The following is a 14670-nucleotide window of genomic DNA, read 5'->3' on the forward strand; positions in this document are numbered from 1 at the left end:
AGCTACCAAAAGTGAAGCTATCGTGCTACCCAAAATGAAGCCGTCGAGGACTTCTGCACGGTGGTTTGTTATGATATTATTGCTTGGAACAGGACTTAAAGTCCCAAAACGGCTAAATGGGGAGCTGATATGGCTTGCCTTGAACTCTCCCACCTCAATAAGCTCTTGGGATGTGGTTCTCCCCGGGTTGTATCACCATGTTTGCTTCTCTGTGAATGTAGCGCATAAGAGAGGATGGCCACGCAATATATCTACTCATAAAGGGCATACATCTGAGAATTTATCACCTTTAAAACTTTTAACTCGTCAATCTGCTTTCAGCTTCTAAGTAGTTGATCATTTCATCAGTTATGAAGTAATAGTTCAAGAGCACTTACATGGTCTAAGGTTTATACATGAAGAATCTCTTCTAAAATCTCAAACAATGTAAGAGATGGGAAAGGCATATTGTGCCAAACTTCACTTTAAAACATGCATTTCTTTGTTCTATTTATAAACTGTCAAAATGCTCGGACTATAGTCGAGAGGGCCTCGAGACATTCAGATTTTGGTATCATAACAACAAAAAATGCAGCATTCATCCACCTTCCCTTTGACGTAGCAAACCCCATTTTGATTTCCTACAGGCTACAGCATACATACAACACCTATATGTTACTTTACCTTCTTGGGGTATCTGCCCAAAACAAAAGGGAAGATTCTTGCTGTGTTGCTTCTGTGAAAAAAAAACCCTATGCTAATGTATGGATAAAACTGTCTAATCAACTAAACCTGCTTTTTAATAAGGTCCATTTCCACGCTGCCGCTTAGAATGACCTCTTTGCGTGGTTCCTCCATATGCAAATGATCCCTGTACGGATAGACTCTTTGAGACACAGAGCTTTCAACAAATTCAACCCAAATGAAACAAGTATTTAGACATGATAATTTGATGACATATTCTAGTTTGTCTTGCCTTTGATATATGAGTGCCACCTCTTTGATGATGCAAATAAGGCCGCTGATGCAGGCCGCTGTACCCAAATGAATTGGGAGAATTGTTGGGATTCATTCCATTATTTCTGCCAGTATCAGAGTGACCAATCCCAGTAGCACTAACCATTGTAGTAAGCGAGTCCACAGGCTCCAGCGGCAATGAGATTCCTGACATTCCGTTGTACAACAAGATGCAAGCCACTGCATATATAGAGGCTGCAAGAACCTCAGGAAGAACTTTTCCAGGATGTGTCACCTGTATAACATTCACTTACACATTAGACCAACTAAAAACCACATACGTCAATACTATCTTGGTATCGCAACAGCGCCATGATACCTAATTGCTTTGCATTGTTTTTCTTTCTTATCTTCTCCTTTAGCATGGGGGTGGAGGGGAGGCATAAGGTTGTCTCTTTAAAACAATGCAGAACAGAGGAAATTACCTTGAATAAAATTGCTGCATCTAATCTCTCTCTCAGGCAGTAAATTTGAGCAACATCAAGAGCTGCTGACTCAAAAGGAATCCACCGGTCAACAATGACGGTAACTGTATTATCAGGAGAAGACATAATTTTTTCTCCTTTTTGGGCATCTGACGGATCTGCTTTAATATTATCTTCCTCGCCATCATCCTCATCAGCATCTTCAGAATCACTTTCATCATCATCGTCATCATCATCATCTTCATTTCGAGGAGCCACTACAATCTCTGTTGCCAGCAACAACAGTGGGAGTGGCCCAATGATACTACAGTTCCTTATATGCAGACCTCCATCACCACGAGTGATCTCATCATATACAATTAATGGTCGATCATAGAATTTTTTGAATGAAAGCTTGAAGTTAGTAGAATGAGGGTGTAATCGAACTTTATCACCACCTGCAGTCTCTACGACAGCCCTCTTACCACCTTTTAGAGGTGGGAGCAGTCTTCCAACCATAGGGTACAAACCAGCAACAAGAACAGCATGTAGTATGCCTGGATCCTGTGCATTAAGGTTACAGGAAGATCCATCTCCTGGAATAAACCCATTCCTCAATAGTTCAGATTGCAGTTGCTTACGCATACCTGATAGCATATTCATAGTGCTTGGAGATACGAAGTACATAGAACAAAACCTTGATTCTTGACCGTTTTCTTTCGCACCTTTCCAGCCCTCAAACGCAGCCACAACTGCTAATTGATCACTTCTTCCACCATACCATGAAGCTAACTCAACTTTTGCAGCTGCAGCTCTCTTCTTCTCATTTGGCAACATGGGTAGGGTAAATGGATCTCTATAGTCAGAAGCGCAAGCCAGAGTCAATGCTGGGTCAAGGCAGTTCAATAAGATGGAAATTAAAAGCATCTTGCTTGTAAGTGGATGAACTGGTAGAGATCCTAGTCTTTCTCCAAGCTCTGTAAGTTTCTCATCAAATGATAACGCCCCGATATCTTGAAGAACAATGATGGCATTACGTATGGTCTCGTAAACCGGAGGATCAAGTGTCTTCTGCAGGAATTCTTCTATCTTGCAATCAGGGTTAAGAAGCTTGACCTGACAAAGAAAAGGTATTCAAACTAATTTACAGCAAGCTCTATTGTTTAATAGACTACATTAACTGTCAGTACATTTGTTTTTAACAAAACTACGATAATTTTCAAAAGCTTACTGAATTTCTTTTAAAAAAAAAATCAGTATTAAAAGTCTCTTCACCTCCTTCCATCCTTAGCTAATGTTTTCAGCTACCAACAAAAAGCTGAATATATTTCAGCTTACCATCTTTTTGTTTGAACTGGTAACAGTTATTTCACTTCATCATTCCAGGTATTTCCATTATTAAATCATATTCCTAAATGACCAGGAAGAATAATGAATCACCTGCAGACATAGTTCCTCTATAGGAATCCTCTTAATCTCAGGGACCTGGAAATCAGGCAATGAAGCAGCTCTGAGTTTTGAATAAAGATGATAACAAATCCCTGCCTGGCACCGCCCGGCACGCCCTTCTCTTTGCTTACCACTTGCTTTTGAGACCCATGAAGACTGAAGAGTTGATACATTATTATAAGGGTCATAACTTTTTTCTTTCATTCGTCCACTGTCTATTACATAAACAACATCATCAATGGTTATGGCAGTTTCAGCAATATTAGTTGAAAGAACAATTTTGCGGCAGCCTGAAGGAGGGCGCCTAAAAACCTTCTTTTGCTCCACAGATGGAACCATAGAATGGAGAGGGATTATTGAAAACTTAGACGGATCATTGAAATATTGGCTTGCTTTCAATCTATCTCGTGTTCTGTTAATGTCCTCCCAACCAGGAAGGAAAACAAGTATGGCCCCGTCCTCCGAGTCTATGCATATTTTTCTTAATAGTTGCTCAATAAGGACATCATCAATCAGTTCAGGGTCAACTGTTGATAGGTATTTGTCAAGTAAATGTTGCTGCTCCTCACAGCTGGAAGATGATTTCTCCATGTGTCTCTTGATTATTTCAGCAGCTTCTGTCTGATTCTCCTGCTCAGCCCAATCGAGAGAAGTTTTCCCATCATTAGCACGTAATTGGCAGTCAGCACCAAAAGAGAGGAGCATGCAAATGTCACCAATGCAGCCCTTTCCAGAAAACACCATCAATGGTGTCACTCCACTTGAAGAATGCTGATAATTGAAGACTTTTGGTCCCCCATCAGAAGATATTAAATCTAACAGGGGATCCAGATCATCATCTGAAAAAGCCACATCAATTGCTTCATCTAAGGCAACTTTGTACTCCTCAGTTAATATCGATTCCTCAGACATGCCACTGGTTGAGGTGGAGTCAAGGTGATTATTTTCAGTAGACTTTACAATAGAAAGTACATCCTCAAGATAGAATGTTTTTACCTGACATAGGTGTAGAGGGGTAAATACTTCACATCATAAATCAACAAAGAGATAGATTTGCATATAGGAACTGGGAGAAAGGTTTTACAGGATATGTAAATCCAGGGACTCGGATAACTGGGCAGCCAGCAAAGTATTTTGAAAAACGTTCAGCATCCAGTGTAGCACTCATCAGAACCTGTTAGGAAGTTCATTCAATTGATTATATCTTAAAATTACATGAATGTTACTGGAATTAAAACAAGAAAGAGGCACTGTTTTATTACAATACAAAAGCAAAATGAATTGTCTTACCAAACACAAATTTGGATATGAAGGAAGCAAGTCCCTACAAGTAACGAAAGATCAACTTGGACACTTGTTATTTCAAAGTGGTTTAAATTAAAAGAAATCAAGTAGTAACACCTTTTTATGTTTTCTTGATTGAAAATGACAAGCTAATTTCTATAATCCAGATAGAGGTTTGCATAAGTAAGCTACAGAAGTGAGGTTAATAGACTTGGCCAGTTGGCAAGCCAAAAATTAGCACATTATGGTTCCAGCTCCTGTCAGAAAGATCATTGATGACGGGCAACCTCATAATCCACATGTCTAAGTAACTAATAAAATTGATTAAACCAATGCACCTGAGAATCGCGAGCATGAAATCGGAGTAGCGATCCCTCTCATGTATTTCGTCCTATGAAAATTTGAAGTTTGTAAGGCAGTAGAAAACAAAGAAGAAGCACTATGTATTGAAATTAGAAAATATAAGCTTCTCTACAAACAGAAGTAACAAAGGATAACATGACAAATGAACTATGCAAGCAATGAAACAAACACCGGACAGATTAAAGCCAGACTTGAGTAATACAAAATAAATGACAATAATTAAAAATATTGTTACAGGACAATTGTGATAGAAGGATACAGAAAAAAGAGAAATGTGAACATCATAACTTCACAAGGAATACAAATCTAGAACTTGCACTTAGATTATTGTTTTCTACATGTAATCTTGAGTAATATTTGGGATAAGATTAAATTCACAATGACATTGAAAAAAAGAGAATTGCAATATTTGACCATTTAGACTTTCTCCGGATATCAAAGGCTCCGTTACAAAACCAAACATTCAAGTCATTATTAATGTCATTGATCTACACATCTAATGAATCTAGAAACTTATGGTTTTTCCTCAAAATTATCTGGAAAAATACTGCAGATATTAGGAGTCATATTACCCTAAAAGAAAACACTGAAGATGCATGGAAATGCAAACCCATGATTCGAGAGCAGAGAGATATTTTTTAGAGTATCCTTCAGCATTCAAAGATTGTCATGTTACTGGTAGAACAAGAAAAGGAATAGTATATAGAATCTTAATTGAATAAGGACTGTACTGTAGTGTCTATAAATAGGGGGTTAGTGTAAAAATATAGATACACAATTCAATAATACTTTTCTTCTTTATTTCTACATGGTACCAGAACCATCATACAATATTATCACTGTGCAATTTTGTCCCGATGACGGCAGATTATTCCACCATTGTTAGACGGCCAGAATCTGATTGCTACAGGTGTTGTGCAAAATCTGATAACACCATCAGGTCCATCTTCCAGTGACCAAAACCCCACCAGCACCGCCCAAACCGACATCCCAAGCGCCTCCACTCACCAACCAGAAGGACATCACCCCCGGCGAGATCTACCCACGCGCTGGCGCGAGAGGCTTGTTCCGAGCAGTTTTTCGAGCAATTCTTTCAGAAGGCCTCCACTCACCAACCAGAAGGACACACCCCCGGCGAGATCTACCCACGCGCTGGCGCGAGAGGCTTGTTCCGAGCAGTTTTTCGAGCAATTCTTTCAGAATAGGTTAGACCAGTCCTTGTGAGCCTATCCATCAATTTTGCATTCCAGTCTGTTTTCTGACAACATGTTAGTTTTCTGGTGAACTTTTTGACCTTCAAGACAACCAGTGGTTACCAGCAGTTTTGTAGACCCCCTCTCGGACTAAGTTGGCCGGACTCGGGTGCGGGTGTCGGACACAGGTGGGGATCTGAGTGTCGGATCCTTCATGATAGAATTTTTGAGATTCGGGGATATGGATCTGGATACGGATACGGGTGCAGGTGAGGGTGAGGGTGAGGGTGCGGGGACTCGGCAAAAAAAAATTAAAAATTTATACATATAGTTCAAAATTGACAAGTATTTTAAAACTAATAAAAAATGAGAATATTAATATGTTAAATATATACTTATGCTAAATTTAATTTCATTAAAAAAATGTGTGCTTTCAAAGCATATACATTAATCTTTAATTTATAATTAAATAATTATAATATTTATCCTTATTTTATAAACTCTAATTAATAAACAATGCTTATTTCATTTAATCAAAATAAAGATAAATTCTTTATTCCTAATAATAAATAATCCAAGCTGCAGCTATTTAATATGGAAAGCTTATCTCATTTAATTAAAAAAATTATAATGTTTATTCTTAATAAAACGTAGTCATCAGAGGTAGAGGTATGGACTGCGTACATCTTACCCCCCCCAGACCCCACTAAGTGGGAATACACTGGGTTTGTTGTTGTTGTTGTTGTTGATTCTTAATAAAACGTGGCAGCTATGAAAGGAGTGCAGGTCAATTAGAAAAAAAATAGTTTTAGGTGACTGAATAGTCTTCATCTTTTCCTCTGCTTCCTCTTCTATCCTCCATCTTCGTCCCCAACTACATGTTTTGCGTATCTTTTTTTTTTTTCCAATACAATATCACGATACGCACAATCTAGTTGTCCACCACGGCACCGACAATTCGCGGCTTCAAAAACCTGTAACATAGTGAACAATACCTGCAACAGCCACTCGAACAACAAGACTTACCAAGAAAAAAGCTTCAAAAGAGGCAGAAGGACTGGTATAAATTACTATGTAGCAGCAGAATTGAAGGTATTTTGTTTCCGAGCTATTCAAATCTTTACTTTGAGATATCAAAATTTTAATTTTTCTCCGAATTGTTGGTCAACACACCCGATCTCGTTTGACCAGATCCCACACCCTTACCCATGTCAGTGTCGTGTCGACACGGGTGCAACACCGAAATTGCCGAGTCCGAGCAACTTAGCTCTCGACAACTTTCAGGCATATCTTTCTAACCATGTCTTTTAGGTGTGATATTTTTGGCTCCAAAAACAGGGGAATTGCAAGTTCGAGACCTATGATCATTTCAAAACCTTACATGGGAAGTTCAAACTATTTAGCATGGGCTTCCACAGTCGAGCTGTGGTGCAAGAGCCAAGATGTCCAAGATCACTTGCTAAAAAATAGCTACTATGGTAGATGAAAAGGCAAAGGCTAGTGAGGTAAATGAAAAGTCCCGAGCACAGTGTGAGAAAGCTGACACTCAATTATGTCGACTCCTATGGCAATCTATCGATTTCAAGTTGACGCCCTATTACCTAGTCCATACATGTTATTCAGTTTGGAAAAATGCTCACGCTTTAAACACTAGTGACGTATCTAGCTTTTATGATGTGATATCGCAAATGACCAACTTAAAAGAAACAAGAATCACATATTTTTACTTGGGACAGGTACTAGCAGTCATGGAGGAATTTGAAAGATTGATGTCATTCACTACGAACGAGGAAAAACAATAAGAGCAAAGACAGACGTTATTTTTAGTTCTTACACTTGCCGGACTTCCTACTGACCTTGCATGATCAAATTTTACCTAGTCCTATGGGTCCTACAATTGATGAACTATTCTTTCATTACTTCGCCTAGTCATGCCTCCTAATCACCTTACTGTTGACTCCTCCATTATCTCAAATCATAGAAAATCGAACATCTCAATCTATGGAGAATCGACGAGAAGGAAGTCATTTTGGAAGATCTCGACCAAAGTGTAGTTATTGTCATAGGCTTGGACACACTCGTGACGTAATTTGTATTTTGCAAGGTCGACCACCCAATAATGCTCATATTATTCAGAATGGCACTGCAGGTAATAAGGGGTTTTCTTATCTGAAGGGGAATATAATGAGTTCCTTCAGTATCGTGCAAGTAAGCAAACATTCGGTCGCTCAGCCTGATACTTCTATTGTTGAAATTCATGTCTCACAGTCTAGTACCCTTGGACCATGGATTGTGTTTTAGTAGGAGGTAATTTGGTGCCCTGGAAGAGTAAGAAGCTGAGTATGGTTGCTCAATCTAATTCAAAAACATAATATCCAGCCATGGATGTAGCAACTAGTGAGCTAGTTTGGATTAAACAGTTGCTCACAGAAATAAAATTTAGAGATATCTGTCAGATGTAACTTGTTTGTGATAACAAAGTGGCCCTTCATACAGCATCAAATTCAATATTTTATGAGTGGACTAAGCGCACATTGAAATTGACTATCACTTTGTTAAAGAAAAGATACTCTGAGGAAATACTTCTACAAAAATTTTGAGAAGTCGAGTGATCAACTTGCAGATATCTTCACCAAACCACTCATTGGTCCTCATATGAGTTACATCAATAACAAGCTCAATACATATGACTTGCATGCACTAGTTTGAAGGAGAGTGTTAGAATAGGAATAGGAATAGTATATTGAATCCTACTTGGCTAAAAATTGTGATGCAGTGTCTTTAAATAGGACTCAGTGTAATAATATACATACACAATCTAATATTACTTTCTCCTTTAGTTTTCACAGTTATCGTCATGCAAACAGATATAACTTGTTGACTTTATACAACTTTCCCAGGCACAAGTATGGTAATTGTATTGGACTATTGAAGTATGTTGATTCTGATCAAGCTCTAGATTTCTAAAAGGGAAGAGAAAGCATAAGCCTTCAATAGGAATTATTCTGCAAACTCAAATTACAACTCGAGAAGGAATTCCAATATAATGATAAAAGGTCCAGTTTTATAATGTTACATTTAGATGTTTTTATGAAAAAGAAAAACTTGTCAGCATTCTTCATCAAAAAAAATTGTAAGCATAACGATAAGTCAGATAACCACCCTACATGACCATCAATGCTTATACTACATAAATCGAATAGAATTCTGTTCTATGTATTAGCAAACCCCTCTATAAATTTAAACAGCAACAAAGCTTATGTGACACAGAAACAGAAACAAGATTTTGCATCAATCAGGACCTAGGATAACCTAGATGAAAAACTAATACTTCTAAGACATGATCTCCAAATGACCAATGTGTAAGGAGGCCCTCTCCTACATCTTAAAGGTAAGTGTTAATTTAATCTTCACCTCATTCTTAAATGCAAGCCAGTAGAGCTAAGAGAGGTAGTGGATCATGCAGTGACTTCATAAAAGCAATGGATTAACAGCTCAGAAGAAGAGGTAAAAGCATAAGTCAGAGCAGTAATTAAAGAATAAATGCTTCGGAGCATGTGCAAGAACATTAGTTGAAGATGAAACGATAAGTACCACAATGATGTGGGTTATATCAGAAATGTCATCCTTGCCCAATTTCCTGGGAGCGAGCTTGTTAAAGATGGCACTTCCGTTGGTAACCAGGGCCCTCAATAGAACCCCATTGGTACAAAACATAATTGATGACTGCCTCCCACCTCTGCTTTCCAGCCGTATCTGGAATTCACAACTCAGTAATTAAAGGCTGTACACAAATGTAAAAGTCAAGAATGGTGAAGAGGCAAGGAAGAAGTCTTTTCTTGATTGGGGTATTGGGGTGGAGGAGAGGAAAGTGACAATGAAGGCATTAAAAGTGTTAGAACAACCAGACAACAATAGTTAACTCATCATAAACTAAGCACAACATAAGTCAGATTAAGAAAGCAATTAAGCATGCACATATCAAAGTATCAAACCAACTGTTGATTAAAAACTTTTTACAACTGGTGAGAAAGAGAAAGCTACGCTAAGATCCCTCTCCTGTTGCGCACCCCTGATAATGTTTAGGAACCCTTCTTGGAAATCATGCGATAGTTTGCATATTAATAAGAAACTGGAGCATTGATTCAGGTTCACCTTACTTTGGCGAATAAAGCTTTATCTGGTCCCTCCACTTTAGAAAGGAAAAAATTTCAGAAAGTGAACTCCATCATCACAGAATCTTTATTAAGAAAGTGGAAACCTCCGGTTGGATTTCAAATGGATTGGGTAGGATATTCATTTATGACAGGAGAAGGATTACCAGTTTTCTCTACTTGATATCATATTGCTAATTGTCATAATTTAACCTATAAGATTTAGACCTTATCTTATCAAAGAAAATAATTCCATATGATTCACTTTTAGGTTTCGTCCACTTTGGCACTTTATCATCTGACTCTTGTAGAAGTTCTTGATATGGATATCAAGTTTGAAAGTCTGAACATTTTCTCAGCTATTGTTTTCAGCCTTATGCTGAGCAGTGAGGTCTTGAAATCTTATTTTGAGCAAGTAAAAGAAAGGAATAAGATAATTTTTGACATGGGTCAAAATGTTTGGTCCTACTACCAAAAGAATAAAAATAAACTTTGGTAAAGGGAAGGAGTACACATGTCATTCACGAAAGATGTGCCAAGCCCAATTTACTTATATCTTGGTCAAAGGAAAAAGTGATCCTGCAAAACTGAAAAAGAAATAAACACATTAGAAAGAGTGTAGTACCTTGTAACCAACAGTATCGCCAACACTTTCGCCTCTTTCAGCAGAAATTCTTTCAGAAACTGCACGTTCGACAAGCAATGCTCGGAACAATTATGAACTGATACCACATTCCACATAAGACATGAAAAAAATGAATCCTTCAAAGCGGGCATAAGGTGCCAACCTGATGTGGCAGAAATTCGTCGTGGCTGAGTACATACAATTTTACATGTCTCACCTTTTCCCCACATATGATCTAAAATAAACTGGGGGACCTGAATCATAAGGAGGAAAATTTATATCTAGTAAATATTAAATATTCTTTACGAGATACTAAAGAAAACAGACTAAATAAATGTTTGAACTTATAACCTGTGTAGTTTTCCCGCAGCCAGTTTCACCAGAGATCAAAACCACCTGCACATGGAAGAAAATATCCCAGCCAAGCTGAGAACTACCAAGCATCCAAACCCCTTAGCAGGCAATAAAACAAAATAAGATACAAGCAGTGGCAATATATTCTCTTTTTGAGGGTAAGAAGCGCACAGTCCTGACGAATGAAACAAGCCTGTATCTCATCACAAGGACGTTTCTCAGTTTAAACATAACGACGGCAGCATTAATTAATAGAGGTTGGAGAATCAAAAGTTCAAAGGCATAGTCAGGTCATACTGTTTGCTGCTATATTATAACAGTCACCTGATTAGATACTACAGTTGATATAATAACATCCTTGAAGGAAGCAATTGGAAGCTTGGACCTTTGTACTGCAATCTGCAAGTAAATAACCAACAAGGCATTACTAATATTTTTAGTGTTCTCTTTGCTTCTGAAAGTTATTACAAAGCTAAGGTGCTATAAACCTAAATCAAGAGCAACAGTATATAATTATTATTTTTTTGAAGATGCAACAGTATATAATATTTGTCAACTATAAAATAAAAAACTGAAGAAAACCTGTTTCAGGCTTGGGGTCTTTTCTATTCTTGATGCAAGTGACTGCACCCTTTTTGCAATTTCAGACTTGTTCATTGCAGGTTTACAGAACATATCATCCTTCTTTCCTTGCAATTTATCAACTTTCTTACTGTGTTTCCCAACTACTTGTTCACATGTCTCCCCATCATCAGGTGGATACCGCGTAAATAAATCCTGTAGAACATATTTTGCCTCTTCCGAAAATTTAAAACAACTTCGCGCATCCTTTCCTTTCAGTGTGTCAACGTTCTGTTTATTCTTGAAAACAGATATACGACGTTGATCCCCACGCCTAGATAAGACAGGCCCATCATCTTAAGTCAGAAAGGGAAAAAGTTTGCCCTGTCTATTTAGCAGTCACCGCATTATAACTGCACATTACTATTAGCTGCTATGAAAAAATGCAACATGTTATAGTGCTGAAACTTACTACACATACCCAGAACTTTTTGATTTCATTCCCATTTTCCGGCATAATATATGAACTGCAGCTCTATCACGATTTGAAAGGTTTGGTTCAAATGTATACACTGCATCAACAAATAGATATCCATAACATTTTACATATAAACAGAATTACCTAACTCACATATTTTTGATAGATAAAAGTCGCAATTACCTCATTTACATGCAATGAGCAATTATAGAAGAAAAGAGCATTAAAAGTGTCATCCAAGTATTAAGATAGTGATAAAAAACGTGTCCAGACTATGCGGGTTAATTTGCTTCCAATTCCCCACCCCCCACCCAAGGAAAAAAAGAAAAATAACTTAGGTAAGTACAAAACAGCAACTCTGATAGACTTATAGTAACAGGCTCATCACTCAAGAAAAAAAGAATCTTCCCACGTCCTCAGTTCGTTCATATCAAAGAAAACTAGGGAATAGACATGCATGAGCAGATACCTGCAATTTTAGATAAGATCATGTCATTTATATCCCAACTTCTCAATGTACCATTGTGCAAGTATGCACCAATTGCTTACAGCACCTTAACATCATCACGTACTTTACAAGTAAACATTAAATGTGCATCCGTGTAGTACCAACATACTGTAGGTCTAATTTAATGATTGAATAGTGCAACGCCAATTACACTCTCAATCATGAAAAGGTGCATCCATCCATATGAATATCTGCTAAGAGGATGTTACAAAATGCAACAATTTTGTAGCATTTTTATTGTTTTATATGGCAGCATTTTACATAACAACTACGGGAAAGGGAAACAGCAGCATAAATTGAAAGTAAACCGTAACTAATGTAATGGTTAATAATGAAAAGCATAACAGTTTTGCAAAGACTAGAATATGCAACTAAAAGTGTGTTCTATGTGAACATGCACAGCCCCCTTACCCCTATTCAGTTTGTATTCGTGTCTCTTCTGTATAGAGCTATTCACATCATAAAGCTGTTTCAATCTGTAGCCGAAAACTAAAACCCCCAAGTTGTCTTTTACAAATTAATAAGTGTACAAATGGAATGCATCAGAACAGAGTGATATCAACATTTAGGATTCATACAGCCAACCCAACTCTGTTTTTTGAAAAACATTTTACAGTCTTTAAGCATCAAAACATAGTTTATGTAAAACATTTTGCAATCTTTATCCATCAAAACATAGTTTGTGCAAAACATTTTGCAATCTATAAGCAACCAAACATAGTTTGTGCGAAACAATTTGCAATCTTCATGCATCAACTATTCGATTTTATTGCAATCTTTATGCATCAACTATTCAATTTTATCAAAATTCAGCTTCCAAAGCAACAAAACATGATACTTTAACATACAACCGATACTTTAACATACAACCGATAAAGTATTAATCTTTTTGCTGCTTTACTCTTTCACAAGACATAAGCAAAAAAAAAAAATAAAGGAACAACAACAGAAAAGAAAAGGCAAGTAAATGGGGTTTATCAAATCAACTGAACTGATTACTAATTACTAATTAGTACAAATGCAAAAAAACAGTATTACATTTTGCAATCTTTAACCATCGAATAGTCCTTTTTATCAAAATTCAGCTTCCCAAGCACCACATTTTAGCAACAAAATATGATTTTCTTTTCTTTTTATTTTTTTGATCAAGTAAAAGATTTCATTGATATAACAAGGCCATCTTGGCCGTATACACATATAACTGGAAAAAAGGGCAACCCCGTGCACTAAAGCTCCCGCTATGCAGGGTCCAGGGTCCGGGGAAGGGGCCGACCACAAGGGTCTATTGTACGCAGCATTAACTTGGATTTCTGTCGGAGGCTTTTTCCAGGCTTGAACCCGTGAGGATAGTGTAATAAAATATTAATCTTTTTTCTTCCGTTCTCTTTTACAAGTTTGTAATAAAGTTAATTAAAAAGGAAAGTAAATGGTGTTTATCAACAACAAACCATGTATAATCCCACAAGTGGAGTCTATCCTTAGGTAGGGAGGCTGTTTCCAATAGAAACACCCCCACCCCAACAACAGATAACAACAAAATAGCAAATAGTAACAAGATGAAAACTACAACAAAATAATACTATGATCGAGGCACACGAAAATGGGCTTTATCAAATGACGTAATTAGCATTTAGTATAACTACAAAAATGGTACTTTTCGAATTAAAATAAAATACCTTCATCATTAGAAGCACGAAACTGTTCAAGAACTAGGGCAACCCGAATTCGAGTTGATTCAGTAACATTGGTAACTTCTTGTTGTCTTTGTCCTTTCTTTTGCCTCCTCTTCCCTAACCCAGATGATGATGATGATGTTGATGGACATGTTGACGCCATTTCCTGTTCTACACTCAAAAAATCTGATTTTGCTTTTATGAGGGATATATATGGGTATAATCAAAAAGTTGAAGGAGATACACTGCAATGTCCCTTTTGTACTATGTTTCTCTTCCTCTTCGCGGCGCTGTTTTAAGTTTTCTCTGTGCCCTTGTGCACTTCTTTCTTTTTTAGGGACAAGAAATAAGGCAATTTAGTTAAAAGTGCCACAAAGTTTGAAAATGAAGTGCACGTGACTCGAGAAAGTTAAGTGGGAGGAGACAAAAGTGATTAAATAAAATATGGTGAAAATTTTGATCGGTTAAGTTTAAAGCTTTATTTAATTGGGGTATAAAATGTAATTTTTAAAAAAAATTTAAATTTTTTAAAAGTTCCTCTAAATCTAAATTTCAAATTTTAGAATTTTTTCCTTTTCTTATCTTTCAATCTTTTTTCTTTTTTTTTCTTCCTCTCTTCAAATTTCTT

The 14670-nt window shown here is 37.1% G+C and overlaps 1 protein-coding gene across 3 annotated transcripts; it reads right to left on the reverse strand.

Annotated features, from left to right (window-relative positions):
* Positions 1 to 447: 447 nt before the first annotated feature.
* LOC107854838 (DExH-box ATP-dependent RNA helicase DExH6) lies at positions 448 to 14411 on the reverse strand. Of its 3 annotated transcripts, none has more exons than XM_047393703.1 (16): positions 14287 to 14411; positions 14046 to 14208; positions 11865 to 11955; positions 11405 to 11717; positions 11147 to 11221; positions 10820 to 10864; positions 10632 to 10722; positions 10469 to 10527; positions 9284 to 9445; positions 4472 to 4524; positions 4140 to 4173; positions 3934 to 4023; positions 2841 to 3845; positions 1422 to 2516; positions 956 to 1231; positions 448 to 850 (listed from the first exon to the last, which is right to left on the reverse strand). In XM_047393703.1, exons 2-16 carry the CDS (start codon positions 14203 to 14205, stop codon positions 779 to 781), a joined length of 3621 nt encoding a protein of 1206 aa, XP_047249659.1. In that variant the 5' UTR covers positions 14206 to 14208; positions 14287 to 14411; the 3' UTR covers positions 448 to 778. The 3 variants fall into 3 exon arrangements, with proteins under 3 accessions (XP_047249659.1, XP_047249658.1, XP_047249657.1); XM_047393702.1 differs by having other exon boundaries at positions 14046 to 14213; positions 14287 to 14409; XM_047393701.1 differs by having other exon boundaries at positions 14046 to 14391.
* Between the last annotated feature and the right edge of the window lie 259 nt (positions 14412 to 14670).

The sequence above is a fragment of the Capsicum annuum genome, chromosome 7 (genome assembly GCF_002878395.1).
Source record: "Capsicum annuum cultivar UCD-10X-F1 chromosome 7, UCD10Xv1.1, whole genome shotgun sequence".
NCBI lineage: Eukaryota > Viridiplantae > Streptophyta > Magnoliopsida > Solanales > Solanaceae > Capsicum > Capsicum annuum.

What these genes read in the sequence shown, in the direction of transcription:
- LOC107854838 (XM_047393703.1), bottom strand. Translation starts at nt 14,205, where the DNA reads ATGGCGTCAACATGTCCATCAACATCATCATCATCATCTGGGTTAGGG. An exon ending in ATGAAATCAAAAAGTTCTGG is followed by an intron (nt 11,718 to 11,864) that starts GTATGTGTAGTA and finishes TGTCTTATCTAG; the next exon opens with GCGTGGGGATCAACGTCGTA. An exon ending in TCCCTGGATTTACATATCCT is followed by an intron (nt 3,846 to 3,933) that starts GTAAAACCTTTC and finishes CACCTATGTCAG; the next exon opens with GTAAAAACATTCTATCTTGA.